The sequence below is a fragment of the Rissa tridactyla genome, chromosome 7 (assembly GCF_028500815.1).
Source record: "Rissa tridactyla isolate bRisTri1 chromosome 7, bRisTri1.patW.cur.20221130, whole genome shotgun sequence".
NCBI classification, from domain to species: Eukaryota; Metazoa; Chordata; class Aves; order Charadriiformes; family Laridae; genus Rissa; species Rissa tridactyla.
In genome coordinates this window covers 25,145,434-25,169,354 of record NC_071472.1, presented here as the reverse complement: position 1 = coordinate 25,169,354, position 23,921 = coordinate 25,145,434, and the positions used below count along the sequence as shown (strand labels likewise).

Sequence of the window (23,921 nt, the reverse complement as noted above, 5' to 3'; positions counted from 1 at the left end):
ATAAAAGTCCCTGTTTATCAAACAGTGATACAGGAAGAAGTTGTTTACATTTTCAGAAGTACCAACATACATCACTTATGACAAAAAAAACAAGCACTCCATAAGAAATGCTCAATCACTGTCAATCATATGCACTAAAATATACATAAACCAAAGCATGTGGTGTGAACTAAATTAGATTCAAACTGAACACAGAATTACAACTATAACAAACAAAAAACAAATAATTACAAGTGACTCAGAGGCCTATTTACACATCTCACCAAACTGCTGGAAAGGTAGGTAACCATAGAAACCCGACAGTCTAAATTCAGTACTTAAAAATTTGCATTTAGTTTAAAATGCTGAAAATGATGTTTCTATTTGACAAAATCCATATTTTTAAAGGCTTCAGGTTTTTGCTTTGGTACTTAAATAAATGCTTAAAATTATTTCATCTCTCAGTTACTAGTAATTTACCTTTTAGATTTGATTTTATCCAAGTAAAGATTAGGGTTTACTCTTTGTAATATAAAATGTTAATACATTTTAATACTGCAAATTAATATTTCTAACATTTCTTTAATGATTGAAATTAAATAATGATATAAAGCACACACTCCTGCACTTAATATTAAATGTTTTGCATACAGACTTTTCTAAGCTGCACACCAGAAAAAAAAAATTACTCAAATTAACTGTTAAAGCTGAAATGCTAATAGCCTTTTCAACTTATAGTTCTTTTTCACTGACAATTACAATTTGCATGGCTTAAAATTTAATACTATGATTAGTACTAATGTCCTATATTTTACTTCATAACCTAAATGAGTAAAATATTATTTTTGTAGTTCACTGGCTCTTATACTTAGGCTGTAATGTTCAGTGTGTATTTCATTATGCAGATGAGCAATGGATGTCGTCTAACATGATTTAAATGGGTCAACAGTATTTTCCTATTCACATTAATCACCCAGACAGCCACAAAAAAAAAAAAAAAAGAAAAAAAAAAAAAGAAGAGTCTTGAAAACTAAGCTCGGAAATCTCTTTTTACCACTGACTCTTCCCACTAGTCAAACGGCAGCAAAGAGATGCTATGGGAGAGGGGAGCCTGGCAAAGCGGGGAGCCAAGGCTGGGGGCTGCTCCTCTGGCTGGTGCACGGCTCCTGCCACAGCCGGGGCCGGCCGCGCTCCCTGGGGCTGCCTGCGGCCCCATGCCAAGAATGATTCTTGTCCCGCCAAGTTCAATGGGAGCTGTGTGTTGACAAACCCAGCGCATTTGAATCGGCAAAATTCGTTCTTGGCATGGGGATGCGGCAACTGGCGCTGAAATGCAAAGGCGTGCTGCCTGCTGACGCCGCGCTGGCAGCCGGGCTGTTCTTGCCTAAATACACTTGTCGGAAAACTCACACTGAAGTCAAAGGACAGTGGATCAGGCCACTTATTGCCAATTGTTAATAAAACACATCAAAATTAAGGGCTCTATTCTCAAGCCACGTAACCATCATCTACGGCCCATTTCATATATGGCATATTGCAAATAAAATGGTAAATTATAAATAACTCAGTGCTTCTGTGGAAAGTGAAGCTGTTCTAATAAATGCTAAAGGGAAAGAACTTCAGTACAGAACAGGCAAAAAGTAACAGGATGATAAGGTACCAAACACCCAGACTCATTTATTCAATAATTAGGGTTAAAAAAAAAAAGAAGCTATCAAGATTGCCTCAAACATGAAAGTACTGCCGTGGCACAAAATCTCTATAAAGGCAGATGACACGTTTGATTATACTATGTTGTACCAGGGTTGGCAGAGCTTGCCCAGGAAGCTCCTCTACTGTTCATACCACGGGGGAGATCCTGCTGGACAGCACAGGGGAGGCCTGAGCTTCTCGGAGATGGGATGCCTGGGCTGCAAGGCAATGGACAGGCAGGCAGTGGTATTCCTTACCTCCTCCCTTATTGCTGCTGGACATCCAGCAACGGATGGTTAAGCTTTACCAGTGACCGGTCTCTGCATTCATCCTCATAGAATCATGGAATCGCCTAGGTTGGAAGGGACCTTTCAGATCATCTAGTCCAACCATCAACCTAACTGACAAAAACCATCACTAAACCGTATCACTAAGCACTATGTCTACCCATCTTTTTAAGTACCTCAAAGGATGGTGCCCCAACCACTTCCCTGGGCAGCCTGTTCCAATGCTTAATATACACTTTCAGTGAAGAAATTTTTCCTAATATCCAGTCTAAACTCATATCCTGGCACAACTTGAGGCCTTTTCCTCTTGTCCTGTTGCCTGTTCCTTGGGAGAAGAGACCGACCCCCACCTCTCTACACCCTCCTTTCAGGCAGTTGTAGAGAGCGAGAAGGTCTCCCCTCCGCCTCCTTTTCTCCAGGCTGAACACCCCCAGCTGCTCCGCACAAGACTTGTGCTCCAGACTCCTCACCAGCTCCGTTGCCCTTCTCTGGACCCACTCTAGCACCTCAATGTCTTTTTTTGTGTCAAGGGGCCCAAAACTGGACACAGCACTTGAGGTCTTTACAGCTTCTTATAGATGTTACTATGCAAAGAGCTAAGGCATCTGTGGGCAGTGATCTGGTGGCTGATTTACAGTAAATTAAATAATAACCACCACTATGATGACAAAGGTTCAGTCTTCACCATGACCTGTTCTAGGTGTCAGGAACACAGAGGACCTGTTCTAGGTGTCTGGAACAGGAACATGGTCAGTGTATTTCATGGTGTGACAACCCACGTGCAGGTTGGTATCTGGCACACTTGTTTCCCCTGCACCCTGTCCCCTGTAACGCACGTCAGAAGGAGTTAAGACAACTGACATTCAACAAGTTTCTAAAGCACGGTTAAGCACGGTTTTGGGACTGGCTTCAGCCCTGCCCATTCTGGCCCCTTGCTTTCCAGTGAGAAACTGTCATGTCTGGATGCCAAGAGCGATCTGGGAGCCCTGAGCGGTAAGGAAGGACCTCTGGGTTTCTCCACTGCCCCATACTCCACGGTCAACACCCCAGCTACTCTATGGGAGATTTCCTGAAAGAACTGCAAGCAGAACTCATCTTGTTGAAACAAAGACAATAAATCACAAATTACATCACCTGCTTAATTCCTAGAGAGAGGATCGTGCAGTCCAGTTGCACTTTAGGCAGTGCCCTTCCCCTCCAGATCTTGTCCTTGCTCCCAGTCCCTTCTCCTGATGCACACTTTACAGGTGCCGGGCACCCCCATACCACCTCCCCGCTGCCTGCGGTGCTCTGAGGACAGGTACAGCAACTCCCCATGCAGGCCAACTTAAAAAAAAAAAAAGAACACTTCATTTCTAAACTACCTTCACCAGGCTATTCACTCACTTTGTACAGTTTATTGGACTACCCCACTGTTTGATTTTCTAAGATGGATAGAGTAAGCAAAGGGTCTTCACAAGAAATTAGGTCTCCAACTCCTTTTTCTAGACTGAAAAGGGTTTCCACAGCTCTTCTCCGTGCAGATAGTAAATCTATAAGAAGCAATAAATGTTTTGCTTTCCACCAGATGAAGATAATGTAACTTGCCAGCTAAACATGACAGGCATTTCTTGAGAGCTGGCTTAGCTACCTTGTCTGCAAAGCTGCACAGTAATCCATGAAATTCTCCATGGGGACATCCCGCTTAACCAATTACTAATTTGCAAACTCAACTCAGAACTTTTAGCTTGTCTTGCATGATTTGTCAAACATCCACCTCACGTCTCTTTTGTTGTTTTTGGTTGTTACAGGATTGTGGTTTGAATATACAGATTGGCGATAGAATTGCGCGCTGGAGAGACAGACCTGTGTCTGAGCCCAACTGGATCTCCCAATTGCTCTGGCAGGAGCCAGCTGCTTGCAAGTGAGGAAGAGTTTCAACCAGAACTCAGCTCATTTATCTATTTATTTATTTGGTGTTTTGGTCAGATAGAAAGAGCTCCAGAGGCAGAACTGACACAAGAGACGAAATTTGTAAAGATATTAATTGCATAAAAAAATATTTTTTTGCAAAGGCTTCCCATTCAATTTAATACAAAAAGGTTACTTCTGAGTAAAATTTAACATGACTGGTAAGAGAAAGCTGCACAGCTGTCCGTGTGTCACACAAGATAGGGGCACATATTGCATTGCTCATGGGGAAGACTGAAAAAAAAACAAATAAAAAATGGGCTAGTAGTAAAGCTGTGCATGTGGCAAGGAGTACCCATCAGTGCTATTAAGAAAGGCCAGCGATCCTGGCAGCCCCTGGTAAATCCGATGATAGTGCAGACCCATCTTGACAGCGCTTCACTAAACCTGCAGATCTGCATGCGGAAACACTGTTGTCTCAATTTTTCTGGTGATTTCAGCTGCACTGTTTTTCTAATTAAAAAATCAGGTCAGTGAAGTTGTTCATTAAACCTCTATCCAGATGTGATTCATGATGCACTATAAATTATTACGAGAATTATAAAATAGAGCTGGACAGGGAGAGTATAAAAGCCTCAACTCTGGAGCGAGCGCTGGTGCTCCCACAACTTTATGCAGAAGCCCAGACACAGAACCAGGCTCCTCTGCGTTGGATTTCCTATCTTTGGTCTGTCTCTTGGAAGACTTTGGTCCAACACCTGGATAAATTCTGAGTGAGATGCTTTGGCATTAAAACATACAAGAGATGTGAAAACAGAAGTTCTTGACAAAATCATAGCCGAGACATGTACAGAAGGAGGCCTCAACTCCTTTTGACTCTAAAGTCATCCCCAAATTGGCTAATTCAGTCAATTATGCACGAAGAAACCTGCTGCATATTTTAATCATGGAAAACGGGAAGTTAATTTCAATCCACCTGCATGGCCTACCACAAAATGATGTGACTGTGAATTCAAATTTTATGACCCTGGCCACAACTTTATAAACATGAGGGCTCCCGATTCGCATTCACTGAGCAAACAGCAACAACAAAGTTGATTCTTTGGCAGCAGCTCCCCCTGCAATGGCACAGTTGGCAGAAGTGATGTGTCTGTGCCTCTGCTGTGCCTGCTCATGGTGCATTGGCTGGTTGTCCATCAACACTTGTCACAGCAGAGGGGACAGGGAGACAACCGGTGCCTTTACCCCAGCCACCCCAGCAGATTATTTTCAGTTGGTGGAACTTCCAGCTGCCAACCTCCCACCAACCCATTTGCAACCTCCAGCTGGCTCCCACAGCTGGGAATACTGTTGCAGCAAAAGCTGCCAAAGTTTGTTTACCATGTACCTTATTCTATACTGGATTTTGCGAAACAGTTTTTACAAAAGAATTATTTGGACAAAACAGACCGCAAATGAACAAAAGCAAGACTGTCTCTATCAAGCAGGTTTTAGAAACTGCTACTTCTCCTGCAGTCTTTGGGTTGCTCTGCAATTAAAGTTTTGCCACAAAACATGTATTAGTTAAGGAGAGTAATTCATAACCCAAAACACTTAGACAATGTAACAATAGCACTCAGAAAACCACCGGGACAGAGCTACACCAGCAAAATAATTCTTGATGGTACAATTTGATCTTTCCTAGGAACAGATTTAAGCTTTCCCAGAAGAGAACTCTTCTCATGAGCTGAGCTTCTGCTGAACTTGTAAGGTGTGCCAGAGCATGAATAAAGCTTTATAAACGCAGGCAAGTCCCACTACTTTATTTCTTTCTTTAAAGAACACTAATTTCCTTTAAGTCTCTGTGATGAACCATAAGAATTACGTTAATAATAATCAGTGCAGAACAACCAGAAATAGGTCGGAGAGGTGAGACCTGCCTAGTCACCTCACAGGTGTTAGTTCAGAATGGACATGGCAATGAAATTAAGACTCGTCACTGCCTACCACTTCATCCACGATGCAAGAGAGTGACTCGATTCTCAGACCTGCACAAACCACCGTGGGCACCACCTCATCTTGGTGTCAAACCAAGACATCATTGCGAGATGACTATCCACTTTGTCCAGTGGCGAAGGACCTCAACTCAACAACTCTAGATAAAGTTTACAAGCACGTTCAAGCGCTACGAACCCAAGCGGCATACAAGCAGATCTGCAGTGACTGCTCCATCTATTACATAAAGCACCTAATTTTTATAATTTGTGAAAGGAGGTCAGGAGCCCACTGTTGCTTTTTTCCAACTCCATCTTCCCCTGTGCCTATCTGAAAATCCGAGACTGAACAGCTGGAATTTATGTGAGAAACTAACGATTTCTTTGCCATTTTCTTTCAGTGTTATGCCACATCTGTTGACTTTCATAATTAAAAAAAAATACATAAGGCAGGACCTAATTTAAGTTTATGTACCACTGACATGAAACAGATAATCTGAGAAGTGTACAGGTTCCTTTAGAGAACATCTGATACGCCATAAGCATTAACGTGTAAATTTCGATTGTGTTCATTACTGCAGCAGTCCTTCATGGTTCAAAATGAGCTTGATCTGAAATTGAAACATAGCTTTGAACAGGTATTTTAACCATAAATACCTGAGGGTAAACATCTTTAAAATGTGAAAGTTGGAGACTTTATACAGCTGGTTGGAGTGGCTGGTTATTTATCGTCTAAACTCGAAAGAGAACAGTGTGACTTTCAAAAACACTCATGAAAGTTTTCTCAGGCTGCACGCTACAGAGTATGCCTGCCAAAAGACCTTTGAGGAGCTCTGAAGAGCCCTTTATTCCTCTTTTCTAAGGCTTCCGTGCAGCAGGGCAGTTTGTTGAACACTTGGTTTCCAACATTTTCCTCTTTGTTTGGAAATTAAGAACTTAAGGGAAACACATCTACTGATTTGGAAAGGACAACAGCTCTAAAAGGAGAACTCCCCACGGAACAAGTCATTTAACAAAATAAACAAACAAACATTACATACTTTGTTTCTATGTCATAAAACATTTCCAGATTGTTTTCCACTCAAATAATGTTTTTAATATGAACTATCTTAAAGGAATAATAAAAAAAATAAATTCAAACTTCCCTTGTTCAGGAACATCTGTTGTAACTACCTTTGAGCAACAGCCGGTTATCATACGGATAAAGCCCTTTGCCAATTAACAGTTCAGCTTGTATATATTACCTTAAATTATTTTTCCTAGATCCTTTTAAAAACATAGCAAGATAATGCAATAACTAGGACAAAATAGAGAATCCTGACACTTCTTGTCATACTAAACATAGCCACATACTATATTTTTCTGCCTGAATTGCATCCAATAAACTACAAGCCCTTGCTCTGTGGTATAGGAATTTTCATGCCTACTCTCTTGCATTTTACTCTTACAATTAAAACACGCACTGGTCTGGTTATGTGACACACCTTATAAAGTGAAGGGGACTGCACTTAAGTAATTATATATGAGTGTGAACCTATTTAAGATGAGGTGTTTGTTTCTTTCACATCTCTAACCCAATGCAGTAAACCAAGATTGGGCCAAAGCGAGTATTTTATTATCCAAGCTGGACAGACTATATGGTGCCGATACACGATAAAGAAGACACAGCTGTTTTCAACCTGTGATTTGGGGAAACCTGAGAATTTGATGGCCACATACAAAGACTTTTTTTTTTTTAGAAAACAAGTTCATTATCGATTTGTTTCAGCTCCTGACATGGGAGTCCACATCACCACTGGAGGATGCTTAGAAAAACCCATGCTCAAAAAGCATGAAGATCACCTAACCAAGAGGTCACAGACAGGGAAGTCTGCTCTCTAACACAGATCAGCGTTACCCCTTCTGTGGATGTGTTTGCCTGTCCAACAGGCAGCTCTGACATTTATTAGAGAAGCATCCTGAAGAAGAGCACCGTACCGTGCAGCGAGCACCTGGGGCGAGAGACTCCTCAGGGCAGGAGTGCAGGGGAAACCTGCGTGCAGGAATGACCAAAGATGAAGTGGTGAGGAAACATGTGCAACATGTCAAGAGCCGCCGAGCAGAAGCAGCACAAAGAACAGGAGCTTTGGTGACAACTGTGGAGATGGATGGAAAGGTCGGGGAGATAAAAGTTACGGCAGTTCAGACAGAAGTGTATGAAGGGACAGAAGAAGCATTTGGCAAAATGGGAGAAGGCAGAAGATGTGAACAAACAAAACCCAAGACTTATAGTGAGGGTAAGAAATGACCAATTGAGAAGAAACCCTTATTATATAATAATCTGGGTTTAAAAGTTTTTAAATGGTTCCTCTTAAAAAGTCTTCTAGAGTCTGTTTTCCCTCTAGATAACACCAAAGACCAGTGGTGTGACCTGAACTGCTGACACAAAATAAAAGTTACTTTTCTTAAATGGAAACTAGAACTTGAATCCATACAGTGCCTTTCATACTTAGTGCACAACAAATTGCTTTAAATACTGGCAGGCAAACAGCCATTATGCACTCAAGAGCTCATACATAATAATACTTAGCATTTTTATAGTGCTTTTCATCTTCAAAGTGCTTTACAAACAACTCATTAATCTCAACCAACGCACCTGCAAGGTAGATAAATATCTCCATTGTAGATGTAGAAAGACACAGAAAGTTCAACGGCTTATCCAAGGCCATGCACGCCACCAGCCCCCAGATCCCTGGCTCCTGGCTACGAGTCCCGTAGAGGACCTGAGCCCTGTCCTGTGTTGAGATCATGCCTTCTCTTCAGACACGCAGCCGTAGAACTTATCTTACTGCGGAAGGATGGCGGCAGACTAGCAGGAGAGACTCCTGTTCCCGACAGCAAGGCGAGCTCCCAAGGAACGCTATCTCCCACCAGGACCACCGACTCGAGGAAGCGGGAAGTTCACAAGACACCAAGGTGAGACTCACGATGTAGGTTCACCTACGTGATTCACCACCAAGCAGTGAGCTGAGGAAGCCTCTGTGTTGGCAAAAGCCTCTCCCTCTCCCTTACTTATTTCTCAAACTGCTGCAGTCTCCAGGGCAGGAGACTCCTACAATTCAGACAACAGAAACCTAAAGCCCGAGGCCTCCGACTATGGCCACAATGCGAGAAAACAACTTAGCTTCACTCCTCAGGCATTCTCTAACCATCAAAAACTTAGAATGAACTCTGTCTAGCAAGAACAGTAACTCTCTCCCTTGCTGGTGACTAGAAAAAAGTTCTTAATGTGATTATACCATATGATTATAGCTTTACCTTTTGGAGGTTTAAAAAGACCTGATAAGACTTTCTTTTTCCCATGCTTTTTTTGTTTTAAACCTCAGCAATACCAGGAATGTCAAACCTGGAGCAGACAAGAAGCCTGGAAGATGTGAACTGTAACACAATACATGTACTGTGCTACAGCAGACCTTATATTCCCCTACTGGGAGGAACAGAATAATGAATTTTTAGTAATGACATCTTTATTTCAGATGTTTATTACTCACTAGTTTTAAATAAGTAAACCTCAGAATCCTGTTCAGTCTTCACATTTGTAATCCCAGAGCTTTACATGTTCTCCAGCCACTGTGGTTCCTCCCAGGGTAAACAGCTCACGTTTAGAAAAATAAGTCAGACAAACTGTTACAATAACAGAAAAACAAGATATAGATCAAGGCAAATACTTCCACACTTTTTTTTACAATACCAGGGGAAAAAAAAAAATCTCTCTACAAGCAATGGTATAACATGTTAGTTAGGTAAATACGAGCAGTAAAAGATAAATGAACAATGACAAAAATATATGTAGCTCAAAGAGTAATTCATATGTTCTGCCTGCCTGTACAGTTTACCTGGACATAAAAGCTAGAATAGGAAGAAACAAGCAGTTTTTAATTACTCTTCCCCATCTTAATTTTTTAAACTTAAAAAAGAAAAAACTAAGAGGGTCATACAATCCAAAACAACATGAAGAAACAGCTCTTGATCATTAAGCAGGAACTACGTGTTCCCATGTTTAGAAGAATTTTAAGATAATTATCTCATTGCTTTAAATTATTTCATGGCTTGTGTCTGACTGCCAACTCCATGCTTTCAAAAAAAATATGTCAAATTTACAATTCCTGATGAAAATAAAGGCACATAAGAGCAAATTAAAAATAAAACATACAGGAAATGCAATTAAATTCAATTAGATTGAAAACTAACACTCAGTCTGCAATCATAAAAAAATTCAAAAAACATTTTCTAAATAAAAAAATCCACCATGATAATATTCTGCAGCTAAAATAATACACAATGTTTATATAATGCAGCTTTTCTAACAGAATGAAACAGATTATAGAGAAACATGCAAGAGCAAAATTAAAATCCACAATTGCATCCACTAAACTCTGGAAGCATAAAAATTATAATGCAGTAAAAAAACCCCAACATGATAACAGCAGTGCTTGTAGCACTTTTTGTTATTTTGTTTAATAACTTGTCACTTTATTTGCAAGCAGTAATCAAGAGATGTCAGAGTAACTTCTGTCGCTGCCTGTGCTATTCCCTGCTTCTGTTTCCAAGTCTAGGTTAAAAAGAATCTTTTCTCCTAATTATCAACAAACTAATACCAGATTTTACTCGTGGTGAGGTACGCTACCTGTCAGTATAAGGCAATACTACACAAAAACAACAAAGAAAATAAAAAAAAGCAGGAGGCGAGGCTTGAACACAGTTTTCTTTCAATTCCCTTGGGAATCACGGTACTACAGGTCTTGTATTCCCAGGCAGAGGGGATCATGTTCAGTTACAGCTGCTCCTCTGGGCCTAAGTCCAGGTAGACTGCTTGTCTAAACTTGATGAAATATAGGCGCCATCAGGTAACAGAAGTGGTCAGGGAGACTCCAGAAATGTGTAACTAAAACCTAAAAAATGAAATTAAAACACTGCTGTAGCCAAACAGCCTCTTTCTACAGGATGCAATAACTGTAAGGCAGAGAGTGTACGACATACAGACCACTGCTTGTATATGTTCTCTTGCTTTTTCACATATGTATTATGAAAGTTAGACCAGGCATACAAGTATATCTTAACAACACTCATTTAAATAGAAATACTTAGGAAAGAAACCACTGCGACAAATGCACACAGCTTGAACAAACACAACATCAAAAAAAAAAGAAAAAAAAAACCAATTGCCTTGTAACCCACTCCCCCTCCCACTTTATTACTTCAAAATATTTTCAAATTAAATTTTAATGCTAATAAATATTGCTAGATTGACAGCACTGCAATGTGGTGTCTCAAAGCACTGCAAGCTATCCAGGGTTGGCACATCACGATACCAAACTGTCAAAGAGAAGAAGAGGCAGCAAGTCTGTCTCACCAGAGGTGCATTTCCAAATGCTACAGGAATGGGCTTGTTCAGGAGCTGGGGAGAAGAAAGGAGGAATGAAGAAAAAAAAACAAGAGAGGGAAAATATACATCATCCCAAATTGAGATCACTGTAACTAGGGATCCTATAGGTGATTTTAGCTCAAAACCTCCTAAGCTTTCACTTAAATTTCCTCATGATTTACAACTGTCTCAACCAGAACATCATGTCTAGTACGTCTGAGTATGGTGGAAAGGAAAACCAGCTTAGATTTCATGACACAGACCTCTGCTGCAGCTTTAGCACCAGAACAGGTTCAAAATCAGAAGCAGCCTGTCTTCAGCGTGACTTCAGCAGAAATCCAGGTCTCTTCAGAATAAAAAAAGAAAATACCATGACACTATAGAATTTTTTTTTTGGTAGCCTCAACCTTAATCTCCAACTCTAGCTACACGCGGGAAACCATACAAGAAATGGGAGACTAGCTCAGTTTGGTTTCTCCTGCACGCCTAGAGAACACGCACAACACAATTCCCAAACTCTACAGACACAGGGTACGTTGTTTATATATGTGCCTTAAAGACAGCTTCTGGTCTAGGTAGGGTAATTCAGTGCAAAAGCTTGAGTAAAAGGGATATGTTATCTAAACGCAGAAAGCCACTTCACGTATGTCCCCTGTTAAACTCTATGTTAGGCTGGTAGCTCGGGAGCAGCAGGCACTAGGGCAGCCTCAGGCCCTGTTTCATTCTGCCGATGCTATGCTGCCACGAGACCCTCCCCAAATTACTCCCTTGGAGCTACAGTTTCTCCATCCATCAACTACTGCTCACGATTTCAGTCCCTTTTGTCCGCCACAGCTACCTGTACTGCAAGCTCTCAGAGGGAAAAAGATGTTATGCTATATGCTCACATGGCATCCAATACTGTGATTTTGGTTAGAGCTATCTGCCCGAAAATACAATATAATTCACAATGTGAGGTCCAGAATTTCTTTAGGGATGATTAAGTACTTCATCATTTCTCTTCAAATGTGATGTATTACAGTAAACAAGCTTAGAGACCACCATAGACCTATGATATATATGTGACTGTACCACTACTGGTGATGTTTTAAGTAACAGGACTCGCAAGAGCCAAAAACCCAGAGACTTCACTTGCAGTTGGATCCTGTACACAGGCTCGGCAGGGTCATCCTCTGGTGTAGATTTTAAAAGCCTGTATCTTTCTTTTCTTTAACTTAATCCCTAGAGATTGTGAAGTGGTATCCTTTATTTCATTGATTTGCTGCATAAGTATAGAGAAGGTTAAATCCGTCATTTGGTTCTTTACAGAGCAGCCCTAAGATCTATGTGTTGATTAACAAGGCGTTTGCGAGCTTGAAGAGACCTACCCCTTCAGTAAGAGACAACGTTTGCCTTTTGTGCCACCCAAAGCCAGCACTGAACTGCACACCTGGAATTAAAATCTGACTTTCCACCGTATTACACAGTATTACGTTGAGCCTTTGCTTCTATACCTGAAGCCAGGTAAGGAAAAGCCAGACAAGGACAAAAGCCTCTGGCAGGTGACGCAGAAGTTGCGCATGCAAACTGGGAGTGCTCCTCGCTCATGGGCATCCCTATGTCTAACTCTGAAGACTGAGAGAGCACTGTAAAACCTGTTTTGGAAACACGTCAACAAGCCAAGTCCCTATGAAGGGGCATCCCAGTTTCTTGGTAGAGAAACTTTCCCCAAGCTTTCTGGTGTTTTCCTTCAGGATTAGTAGCCTCCACAGGCAGCTGGACACCAGCCTTCACACAGAATTGCCGCACCAGGGCAGTGAGCTGCTGTGGACGGTGGAGAAGTTTCAGAGCTCTGCGATGGGAATGGAAAGAGCAAGCAGCTCCTTTCTGCTTAGAGAAAGGTCCAGGTGAGCTTTAAGGAAAACTCTGCAAAATGGAAAATGACGCATGTAAAATAAACTTCCAAGCCGGTTCAATTTTGCCTGAAGGATTACAGCGAGGCTTACCTCAGTTAACTTCTGGTATCTAAAAACGTACCCATCCAATATATTTATCACAGGCTAAGTACTGGCAGATACTGGACACTGCCTGGGACCTGGCCACCCAAGATACAAGGCAGTCAGAGCAGAGAAAGCATTCACAAAAGGCTGACACTAAGTACTCTTCAGGAACTTGTCACAAATTTTGTCCCTGTGTGGCTTTTAGTTGTAACCTCAGTGGTGACGCCCCAGCACCACAGGTCAATGGGCACCTTCCTACAGAGAAGAAAAGACTTTTTATGTACAGGAATGAATGGCTACATGAGTAGGAGTGGGTCAGCAAAGCTGACAATGTGGCAGAAAACATCGAGTTTCGGCAGCTAGCCACCAACTAAACACACGCAGGTAATGCCTAACATTACTTATACCGATCACTTAAATGTAACCGCACATGAAAATGCTGCTGGTTTATAAGCCAGCAGCCGTGCCAGCCTGGCTGCAGGCTGCTGCCAGGAGTGGGGATGTCACCCTCCCTCCCGCATCAAACTGGACCCAGGAGCTGCCAACCCAAATACAGCCTCCACCGCGGCGGCTGATTTCCAGGTAGATCAACAAGTTGATCCAACTCACACCACGGCTGGACATCTGCGAATGGCTTTGCTTCGTTTAAAGGCAATCTTAGCTAATTCTGGCTGATTGAGAAACCTAAGCTCATGGAGAAACCACACCCTACAGATCCATCCACAGCCAGAAGTGATAGATCTTGTCAGAACAAAGGGGCTGTGTGCTGCCAACAATACATTACCTCTCAACTGAAAGAAGAGAACAATTAAACACTTTATTGAAAGGGGAATATTTTTTCTCTTGTGCCTCAAACCATGAAAGTGCCTGTCTGCCCCAGAGTTACTCATTGCTGCACTGTTGAAATGGGAATAATCCCTCGTCTGCCTGATTATTTTCAAGACAGGGATGAAACTACCTTAGGATCATTTGAAAAATGCTAAAAGTGTACCACAATCAAATGCTTTGAACTTCCACCGTGCATCATTTGCAGCTGATAACGCTAATGTTAAATTCTGGAGACATGAGTCTGTCTACAAATTAATGGAAAATGTGAATTAATATTTTCTTCCAGCTAATTGACCAGCTCATATATTGCACAGTGCAGCCAAGCATCATTTGATCTTGAAAAACTCTCTAGCGAAAGTTTTCAACCACTTTTTCTCATCTGCCAAAAAACCCCTCAGAATTACAGGACATATTTAATTACAAGTCTGGAATACCAGGAAACATTTAGTCAAGTCTCCCCAAAACTGTTATCTGTATATGCTACAGTTAATTTTTTGTAATAAGCATTAGGTTAAAAGTATTGAAAGTTACCATAGGTGAGGAATAATTTTTTGAGTTGTACATTTCTAACTTTCTTTTTAATGGTGATGAAAATATGAATGAAGAGATACTTCTAGCGTTTGAATATCAATAGGGCTAAGAAGATTTTTATGATTTATTTTTAACATGAGGATAATTCATACATGTTGAAGTTTATGGTTAAATACACTTATCAAAGGGTAAGTTACAACAATTTTTTAAAAATAAATGTAACTCCTATTTCAAAATGCATCATCAAAAAGATGGAAACATATTGATTCAGTAGCATTCGGCAGTTAAAAAATCTGGCATGCGTGCTTTGATTCCAGCAAAAAAGAAAATTACCTCATTTTGCACCCTTCTTTCACTTCCTCTTCAAAACATTGAAAAGTTTGCATTTCATGAGACCATAAGCATTATCAAGGGCTGCAGACTAATAAAATGCAAGACACGGACCATGTGTAGCAGAAATACTACTTAGTAAAAGATTCAGTAAAGTTTTTATGGACAACTCAAGAGTCAGAAGTCTTGTATTAGGCTCTATCTTCTAACCCAAATTCACTCAATTTCTTAAGTTTGGTCAAATGTTTTATGTCAACTCCAATTCCAATGCAAGAGTGAAAAACATAGGTTCCCATCTGGATAGAATGCACAAACTGGCTGAATACTGACAATGATAAAGATCAAGTCCAAATTAAGGTTGAGGTAATGTCCCTAAAATACAGTTCAGTACTTTATTTTTCACACGGGTGTCCCCCCTGCTTCCCTAAGGGACCAGCAGGCACCCTCAGCTGCGTCCATGAAACAAAGTGGACCATAGGTGTTTCATGAGGCACGGATAGTAAGTAAATATTTCATGAATGTAAGTTAAAAGAAATATAAATGGAAAGGAAACTGAGCACACTGGGGGAAGGATGCCACAACTCAGCCCAGATGCTGGTTCTGCTAACTATTCTGAAAGACGCTAGATGCTCTGTAGCACGCTGTGTGGGTGAGGACGTGATGTGCTGTCGGGTCCAGGTTCCCCCCTATGGAAGAGGTGGGTTAGCGACAGCAACAGGATATCAGAAACGACCGCAAAAAAGATTCCCAGGCAGTGAAGACAGCCCTCTCCCCTTGCAGGTCGTGGAAACTCTTAACAGTTTTGTGTAGGTATTATTCAGTAAGGTAGCCAATTTGATCTTGACCATGTTTCTGGAAATCAAAAAGCCACGGAAATGGAGATTTGAAGAGATTTACAGCAGGCACATTATTAATTTATTTAACCAATTCCCAGCTGGAGACTCCATAGCATGCTTCCGTACACTGACAGGTAGAGTTCAACATAAAATGGTAATTTAAAAGTTGACTACTGTTTTTACCATCCTAAATGGTAAATGTCTGACCACAAAGAAAAACACTACATAAAATTATGTATGTATGCACTCTATGTAAAGGACGTAAACCAAATCACTTCAATATTGCCTCAGTCACTTGCTACACCTTCTATTGCTCCACTCTCTACAGGGTCCGAACTAATATTTCTAACTTCTTTAATGCTTCAGAATAGTTTGATGATTTTTATATAGATACCCTGCTGGAGAAGAGTTTATTATTCCTTTGAAATACTCAATTTTGCCTAGACTATCTCCGAAGTACAGACAGTACTCAACCATGCATTACTGAAAAGACCCATGAACTAAACTTGTGATCTATACGGCCCAAACAAAAATGCTTTGTAATAAAAAAAAAGAAAAAGAAAAAAGTCTGATTTCTAATAAGACTTGGTACTTCCAGGCAAACTTGGAAGTGCAAGGCTTTGAAGCTGTATTGCAACAAAATCAAACTCCAGCTATGCCCCCCAGCTTTTTTTTTAAAAAAGGTTTAAAACCACATTTCTCTATTTCCTCTTCATTTTACTAACGTAGGGGAAAAGAGTGACATTCTCAGTAAAAATTTGAAAACAATCATTTCTAAAAGGCTCTGCAGAAGAAAAGTATCTCTCAACATCTCACATCCTGTGGTGCTGGAGGTAGCTACAGCTTCCACCTGAGAGCAGTTCCCAGGTTTGTCAGTATCTGTTCAGGAGCCTGCATACAAATTTCCAGCTCTGCAAGGGGCTTAACAAGGCAGTGTATAAGCAAACAGACAGCCTGGGAACACAGGCTACATATCTAAGAGGTGTATCACACATAGCAAGTCTACAATGACTTAACTTTAAAAGTCTGGCCAGTAATAAGCCACATAGATTATTACAGAGTACTTATTCATAGTTAGAGATAGGGAAGCAAGATCAGAAATCAGTTATATCAGTATTTAACATAGTAAGTAACTTATTTTACAAGGAATGTCTTCTCATCAGTTATTTTCCTGTGGCTCGAAGTCCTGAAACTTCATTACAAGGAATCAGGGGCTTCTACTCTACAGAAAATTACTTGCCTAAAATGAATAAATCAATAGAAGACTAATATGCCTTAAACCATCTAAGTTGCATTTGTAGACGTGCAGTTCTTTGATGTCTTCTACTTTATTTCATTATCAATGAAGTATCATGGATGCAATTATTTTAATACCTGAAACCGTCATAATATGTAATTAGACCATTTACAAGCCAATGAATCACCATATAATCTGTACTATTGTCCTGGTTTCGGCAACACAGGACTAATTTCTCTTCTAATGCTTGGGAAAACTGCACTTTTAGAAGATTCTTATTATCTGAATTTGTGAAAATATTTACTTTGTAGCCAGCTATGGTATGCGTCTTTCAAGGTCTCAGTGTTTTTGAGCCTTGCCAGGTGCGGGGATGAGGAGGAGCAAGACCCAGGCACTTGACGCAGGCTGGCCAACAGGATTATTTCATACCATGAACATCACATTCAATATAAATTAGAAAGTCTGCTGAGAAGTTCTCTCTCTCCCTTGATGGCTGCCATCCTGAGAACTCCTTGCCCCGGATCTGGACCCCTGAGCCCTTCCCTTCCTCCTGAAACCATAGTGCTCGCAGTGTCCTACATTGGCAGTCCCTGCTGGGAGTGCATGGCTTCCTGCTAAGAGAATGGGCTGTGTACAGTGCTTGTACATTTTATGTTGGTAGTGAGATCAATAGTGGTTCATTAGTCTTATTAATGTTAATTATTTAGTCTTATTCTATTAAATCTGTTTATATTTCATCCCTTGTGTTTCCTTCTTTTTTCCCTGATTTCCCTTCCCGGGTGGGGAGGGGTCATCGGGTGAGAGAATAATTGTCTAAACGACTATAAATTGCTGTGGGTTCCTCAAACCGTAACAACTATTTGTAAGTACAAACCATGACATGACAACACTGATTTGATGTGTCCATATTCTGGATGTTTCTTAGTTTCCTTTTACAAAATGTTAAATGCAATTTGTACTTCTATGCATCACCTGTAAAATTCTTTTCAACTACTGTTCAAGAAAGGATGTCAGCTAAAATGCAGTTCAGCCCACTGCAAGGCCACTCTGAAGTGCAGTGTTTGAGCATATGGAATTTCACAAAGGTTTGTGCAAGCCACTCACACTCTTACAAAGTTGTGTACCTTCTCCTTGGGTTGACACTGTTGCAATTCTGACACTAGCAAGGCAGAGACTATTCAAATAAATTCCCTATATGCCTACTGAAAGGGCACAAACTGTCTTTTTAACTTCCTACAATCTTTCATTCAACTTATTTTCTTTTTTCAAATATAGTAGAGATTTTTTAGGCTAGCCTAAGCCCTTCTGATATGTGAAGGAAGTATTTAGCCAATATAAAAACTTCCAAGAACTCTGCTGTTCAAATGCACTTATCTAGAAACAGCTCCATAATAAAGAAAACTTTCCTTTCATCATTTATAAAAACATAACATCAGAAATACGAAAAAATGTCACAAAAGAGGCTATAAAAAAGTAATTTTCATTCAATTTAGGTAGAATAGATTCCCTTAGGTGAACAGAAATCTAATTTAAATTACTTCTGTCTTTCAGTATTTGCAAATTAAATTATACTGAACTGTCCAATTCAGAGAAAATTGGGTTTAGTTTAATCAGTCTTGTCTGAATTATGACAGTTTTTCTTTTTCATCTTCTGGAAATGCATATCCACTAGGGGAGCTGAACAAGGTTTGATGCCTGAAGGGAAGGTATGAAAGCTTAACAAATTTAAACAGTTTGGCTCTTTTAACTGGATGACAGACACCATGTTTCTAGGTGTGGAGGGGGCTGGAGGCAGTGGTAGGGTATGGACACGTGACCAAAACCATAATCAGAACAAAAAGGTCGCAGACACAACTACTGAAGCAAATAATGAATAGTATGAAGCTGCACACTAAATTTCAATTCATTTGAGATTCAAACAAATAAACCATTGTTTGTATGGTATTATATACTAAAAAACGTGATTCTGTTCCATACTTCCACACACGCAAGCATGAAGGTTCTGACGGTTGTTAGAAATAAAACAATGAAACTGTGACTGACGGTTGTTAGAAATGAAACAATGAAACTGTGAAGGCCAAATGTTGCAGCTCTTCCCAGAGTTCAGCTGATGCTCAGATTCCAAGAGTCCAGTCAAACTGAAATTTCCTTACAGATATGAGCCTTCACCACTGAAAAAAAAAACAAAAGATGTGGCATTTCTGCCCTGCGAAATTCAGGATTAACTATGAGGAAAAGGCCTTTACATTTTCCAATGGTTTTCAAGACTGTTGGATATCATGAAAAATAAAAGTACCGTAGAAGATCAAGATCAATAACATGAGAAAAGGGACTGAAATTTTGTTATGCCAGGTGTAAAGCATTGCAATATTATGATTTCTCTGAAAGCACGCACCATTCAGTTTAATGTTTAAGGTAAAATTGATCTGGGATCACTCTATTCCCTATTACTACACTAACTATTTAACAGTCTTAAGAAAAAAAAATAATAATCATACAAGCCTTTCATCAAGATCACTGTGAGGAATTTCCTTCTGTTCACACATCTAAGATTTTACAACAGTGCTAAAAGGAAACACTGACAGAACGGTATGCCCCAAGAGCTTCCAGTCTTACTTAACATGAGACAATAAAGGACTGAGGGGAAGGGATGAGAGGTAAATAACGCTACGCCAACAAGACAGCGCATTTTCCAGCAAAGTACAGCATTTTGTACGATTGTTCTTACGTATTAGTAAGTCAGGGAGCGATGGGAGCGATTCACTTGTGAGAGGTTACGTGGCGGAGGTGTTGTGTGGTGGAGAAGGGACCAGGGCCTGTGAGGGCCGAGGGGACCTGCGAAGCCCCGACACACGCCGAAGCGCCAACATGAACCAAGTTCTGCGGCCGAGTGGGCTGGCTTCTGTCACGTGTGCTTCTGTCACGTCACTTTTTCTGTCAAACGGCTTAAATTCTAAGAGCAAAAACGATGACAGCAAAACACCCGTGCGGCCTACCCGTACTGTCCATCACTGCCCAGGCCACAGGTGCTGCCCGGTGTCCGCCCGGTGAGGCGGCCCGGCCGGCCTCAAACTCCAGCACGGCGCCACGGGAACTGACCGGACAGCTGCGGCCGCTGCTGCAGGTCCCCGCTGCGGCTCGCCAGGCCCCGCCGCCCCGGGCCACCTTCCCGCGCCCCGGGCCCTCCGACCGGCGGAACGGTCTCCCCGCATTTTGCTCCTCAGATTATCCAGGCAGGCTCACAGCCCGGCGGCGGCCGGCGGGAAGAGGGAAAAGCGCTGCGCCGGACCCGCGCCTCCCCTCCCTCCCCCGGGACGACGACGGCGACAGCGACGGCGACAGCGGCAGCGGTGACGCGCGCTCACCTCCGCTCCGCAGCACGTTGACAGCTCTGGGCGCCGCCATCTTGCCCATGTGAGGCGGGGTCACGTGGCCGCGGGAGGGGTGGGTGGGTGCGGGGGGGGGGGTGCGCCCCGCCAGCCTCGCGCTGGGCCGTTGCGGGAGTGCGCGCGCCGCCTGAGGTAAATCCCCGCTCCGCCGGCGGCTCGTTCCGCTCAGCGCCGCCCCGGCACCCTGCCCCGGCCGGCCGGCGGCCATCACCTCCGCGCAGCCTGCCCTCGCCGACCCGTAGCCCTGGCAGGGCGCGGGGCCCGGCCGCGGCTGTGGCGGCGGGGAGGGAGCGCCCCCTTCCCGCCCTTCCCCGGTGGAGAGCTGCGAGGGTTTGAGCGGGGCGGCACGGCGGGCCTTGCATTGCCTTCAAATGTCAGTGCTCATCCGCGCTGCTGTCAGTGGCAGCCTCGGCCTGTCCCGCGGTGGGATGTTGGGCGGGCTTCAGGTTGTTGTTCCCTTGAGGTACTGCTGAAGGGCCCTTCTGTAGAGTCTCCATCCTTCTGAGCTTTATAACGTGCCCAGCGGGCTTGGAGGCTCCGCTCTTCCCACCACATGCAGCAGAGAGACAGCACTTGCCCAAGCAGGACTCAGTCTCAGAAGAGCTGCAACCATGAGTGCTGGTTACCTCATCATTTCTTCCCCACCCCCCCGCCCTTTTTAAAAACAACAAAACATTTTTCTGTACTTTGTGACTAAGAAGATGAACTACTCTTCTTCAACTAAGTTTTTGCTGTTGTATTTGTTGTAAAGGCCCATGCAGAATCTGAAGGATAAAGCTTGAACCCTAAAACTCAAATACTTTTCTAGTTAAACTCATTATTTCATCTGCACAGCCAAACTTCATGCTTTTAGAAAAGATTTAAAAGAGCAAACTTTTCAGTAGGGCAGCATCTTGCCAACCTTTTTGTGGTACAAGTATCACCATAGAGAACTGTCACCATCTTAGACGGTGTGGTAGGTTTCGTTTGCAGTCAAATAAAAATCAAGCCAAACTTCTAACGTCCATTTATCGTTTTTATTTTCCACCCTTTTGTTTCCTTGCCTGTATTTGGCTTGCCTGTATTAACAAACACATTTTGAAATTATGTTCTTATGGCTAGCCAGAGTTTGAGAAAAACTGTTAACAGGGCATAAATCCAATAGCTGACAGGCAAACACTAAACCTGAAGGAATCAAATTGCCAAATGAAAGTGTGAACGGAAAGCATTAGGTGGTTGCAAGAGTAGAGGGAAGAAAACAAAACGTAGAAGTAACGCAAGTATCCTTTGGGATACTTTTCCTCTGGGAAAAGCCAAAAAAATGTACAAACTTAAAAGTTACAGTGTAAGTGTTCCTGCCTTTAAGGAGCAAATTCCAAGAGTTCTCTGATCTAAAAAAATGTGCTGTGATAGTCTCGGTGGTCCTGTATAGACATGACTAGGAAAAGCACATCAGCTGCCACAGCGCAGTAGGTGCTTATATGCAGACCACGTGCATGTCTTCACCTTGTTCCTAATTCTACAGCACAGTATGGTCTTTCAGGAGTTTGATTCTCATCAGGCATCATTTTATCTTATTTTCTCCCTTTGCATGGCTTTAGGAATGCGGACACCCAGCCACCCGTTCTGTGACAGCTGTGTACGGTGTAAAGCAATCGCACATTGCTGCTGCTTGGCGTAAGTAACTACATGTGTGCTGGAGTGGGTGTGCCTGCGCGTGGCTGGAGAGAACAGCACGCTTCACACAAAAGTAGCCCCGTATGAGGAGTAATTCACCATCTTTTCCTGAACTGTCACTAAAGGAGAGAAACAAAGTGCTCTAAGGTAGCCGCGTCTCACCTTTCTTACCTCAGTCAATAAGGACTTCCTACTCAGTGGAACGAGGCCACTTCTAGGGAAAATGAAGCAAGTGCTTGGCTTTTGTCTGTGGCCATAAAACCAAAATTCCCTGTTGTAACAGCCTGAAAACTGGTTGACAGCATAAGAAAATGCAGGAGCTGGAGACAATACTAGTTATGCTGCTAGCACCTTTGTAGTTACCCTGTCCTTAAGTGTCAGGTTATTTCACAAATACTTGTAGGTATGTGCTAGCAGTTAGACCAGACCAATTCCTTTTGCATATGAGAAACTAAGAGGGGATCGATCGAATTACGATCGATTACATTCCAAGAGAAGAACTGTAATTTCTGCAGTCTCTGAGTGAATCAAGTCTAACAACAGTCATTATTCAGTAGTCTCTAATTTATGCTTAGATGCAGGTTTTCTCCTTTTACTAAGAAATATAAATAACAGACAGAGGTTTGTTAGGATATTAAAATATCCTGGTATTAAAATAAGCAAAAGATGTGCTAAGGAAGACATAAAGCTAGGCTTTTACATGCAAGTTTGAAAGCAGTCTGTAATAGTCAATAAAACAAGAGCATTATGCCTTATGCATAAATGAAATCTTACCTAGAGCAATACAGAAATATGCTTCTAGTTTAAATATAGGCAGCTGGATACTTCTGAGGCTAGGCTTAGACTTTCCTATATAAGGTTGTCTCAAAAGATGATTTAGTTCCACAGCAGTTTTTGCTGATGAGGCTGGTACTGTTTGAGTCCTGCTCTAGTCCCAAATAGCTGTCCTGTGTTTAGCACTGGTGTTCATCTTATCCACGGTGAGGCAGTTTGGAGTCCTGAACTTGCAAAAATGAAAAAAAGCCTCCTATGTCAGTGATACAAAATACATTTAATCAGACAAAACTACACCAAACTGTGACATCACAGCTCTAGGGAAAGCAAAATAACATTTTCATAGACCCTATCACATTAAATTCATTCTAGGCAAATATTTTATCTTTTCCATGAAACTGAAAGTTTTAACATCATGAACGACCCATACAGTGCTGAGGAAGGCTTAACTGGAAGAAAGGCAAGCATCTAAAATTAGTAGTCATTGAACATGGAACACCTCCCTTACTGCCACAGCATTTAGAAACAAAAAAGAGGATGTCAAGCTCTTCACATTGATCTAGATTTCCTTTGTATTTTATCTCTTCAGCTCAAACTGTGCAGCAACCATAAACGGAGCACATACCTCCTATATGGGGAATGTTTACAGCAGTACATGTTCTTTATTTACTAAAGAAAGAAGCTAGTGCTACTCTCAGGAAAAAAACAGCACGCAGTACTGCTCCTGCTATATGGAATTTTTTTTTTTTTTTTGTATCGGCACTGAGGGAATTCTGAAACGCTCTTCCCAAGGCTTTATCTTCATCATGTCATTACCTGAGATTCCTTCAATTTGGGTGGGAGCCTTATATCTGAAGTGAGCTTTGAAGAGCGGAAGGGGGACATTTTTTTCCCCCCTTTTCTTTTTGCTTGTCTAGTCCAGAGAATTAAAAATATATTGAACATGGAAATCTGGAAATCGTTAGATTAATGATCCTTTTTACACTAGCGTGTACCATTATATTATAAGTCTAAAAGGAAGCTCAGATACAGAGTCTGTAGTCTCGTTTCTTACAATGCCTGTTAACTGAAGGCTTTAGCGTTAAGGAACAAAGAACCTAGTAACCACATACTTGAATGAGTAGTTTTGGGCAGAA

General features: G+C 41.8%; 1 protein-coding gene across 11 annotated transcripts in view; it reads right to left on the bottom strand.

Annotated features, from left to right (window-relative positions):
• METAP1D (methionyl aminopeptidase type 1D, mitochondrial) overlaps positions 1-20,923 on the bottom strand; it is a 51,140-nt gene extending 30,217 nt beyond the window's left edge. For 4 of the 11 annotated variants that reach the window (XM_054207951.1, XM_054207952.1, XM_054207954.1 and 1 more), the window contains exon 1: positions 8,457-8,582. Coding sequence is in view for 3 of the 11 variants with exons in the window: in XM_054207950.1 (XP_054063925.1) it covers positions 20,332-20,717 (386 nt within the window). In the remaining 8 variants the exon portion in view is untranslated. Of the gene's footprint in view, positions 1-8,456; positions 8,583-19,962; positions 20,312-20,331 lie in introns of those variants that run through there. The other 7 variants (XR_008467597.1, XM_054207950.1, XM_054207948.1 and 4 more) reach the window with 7 other exon arrangements.
• Positions 20,924-23,921: the final 2,998 nt, after the last annotated feature.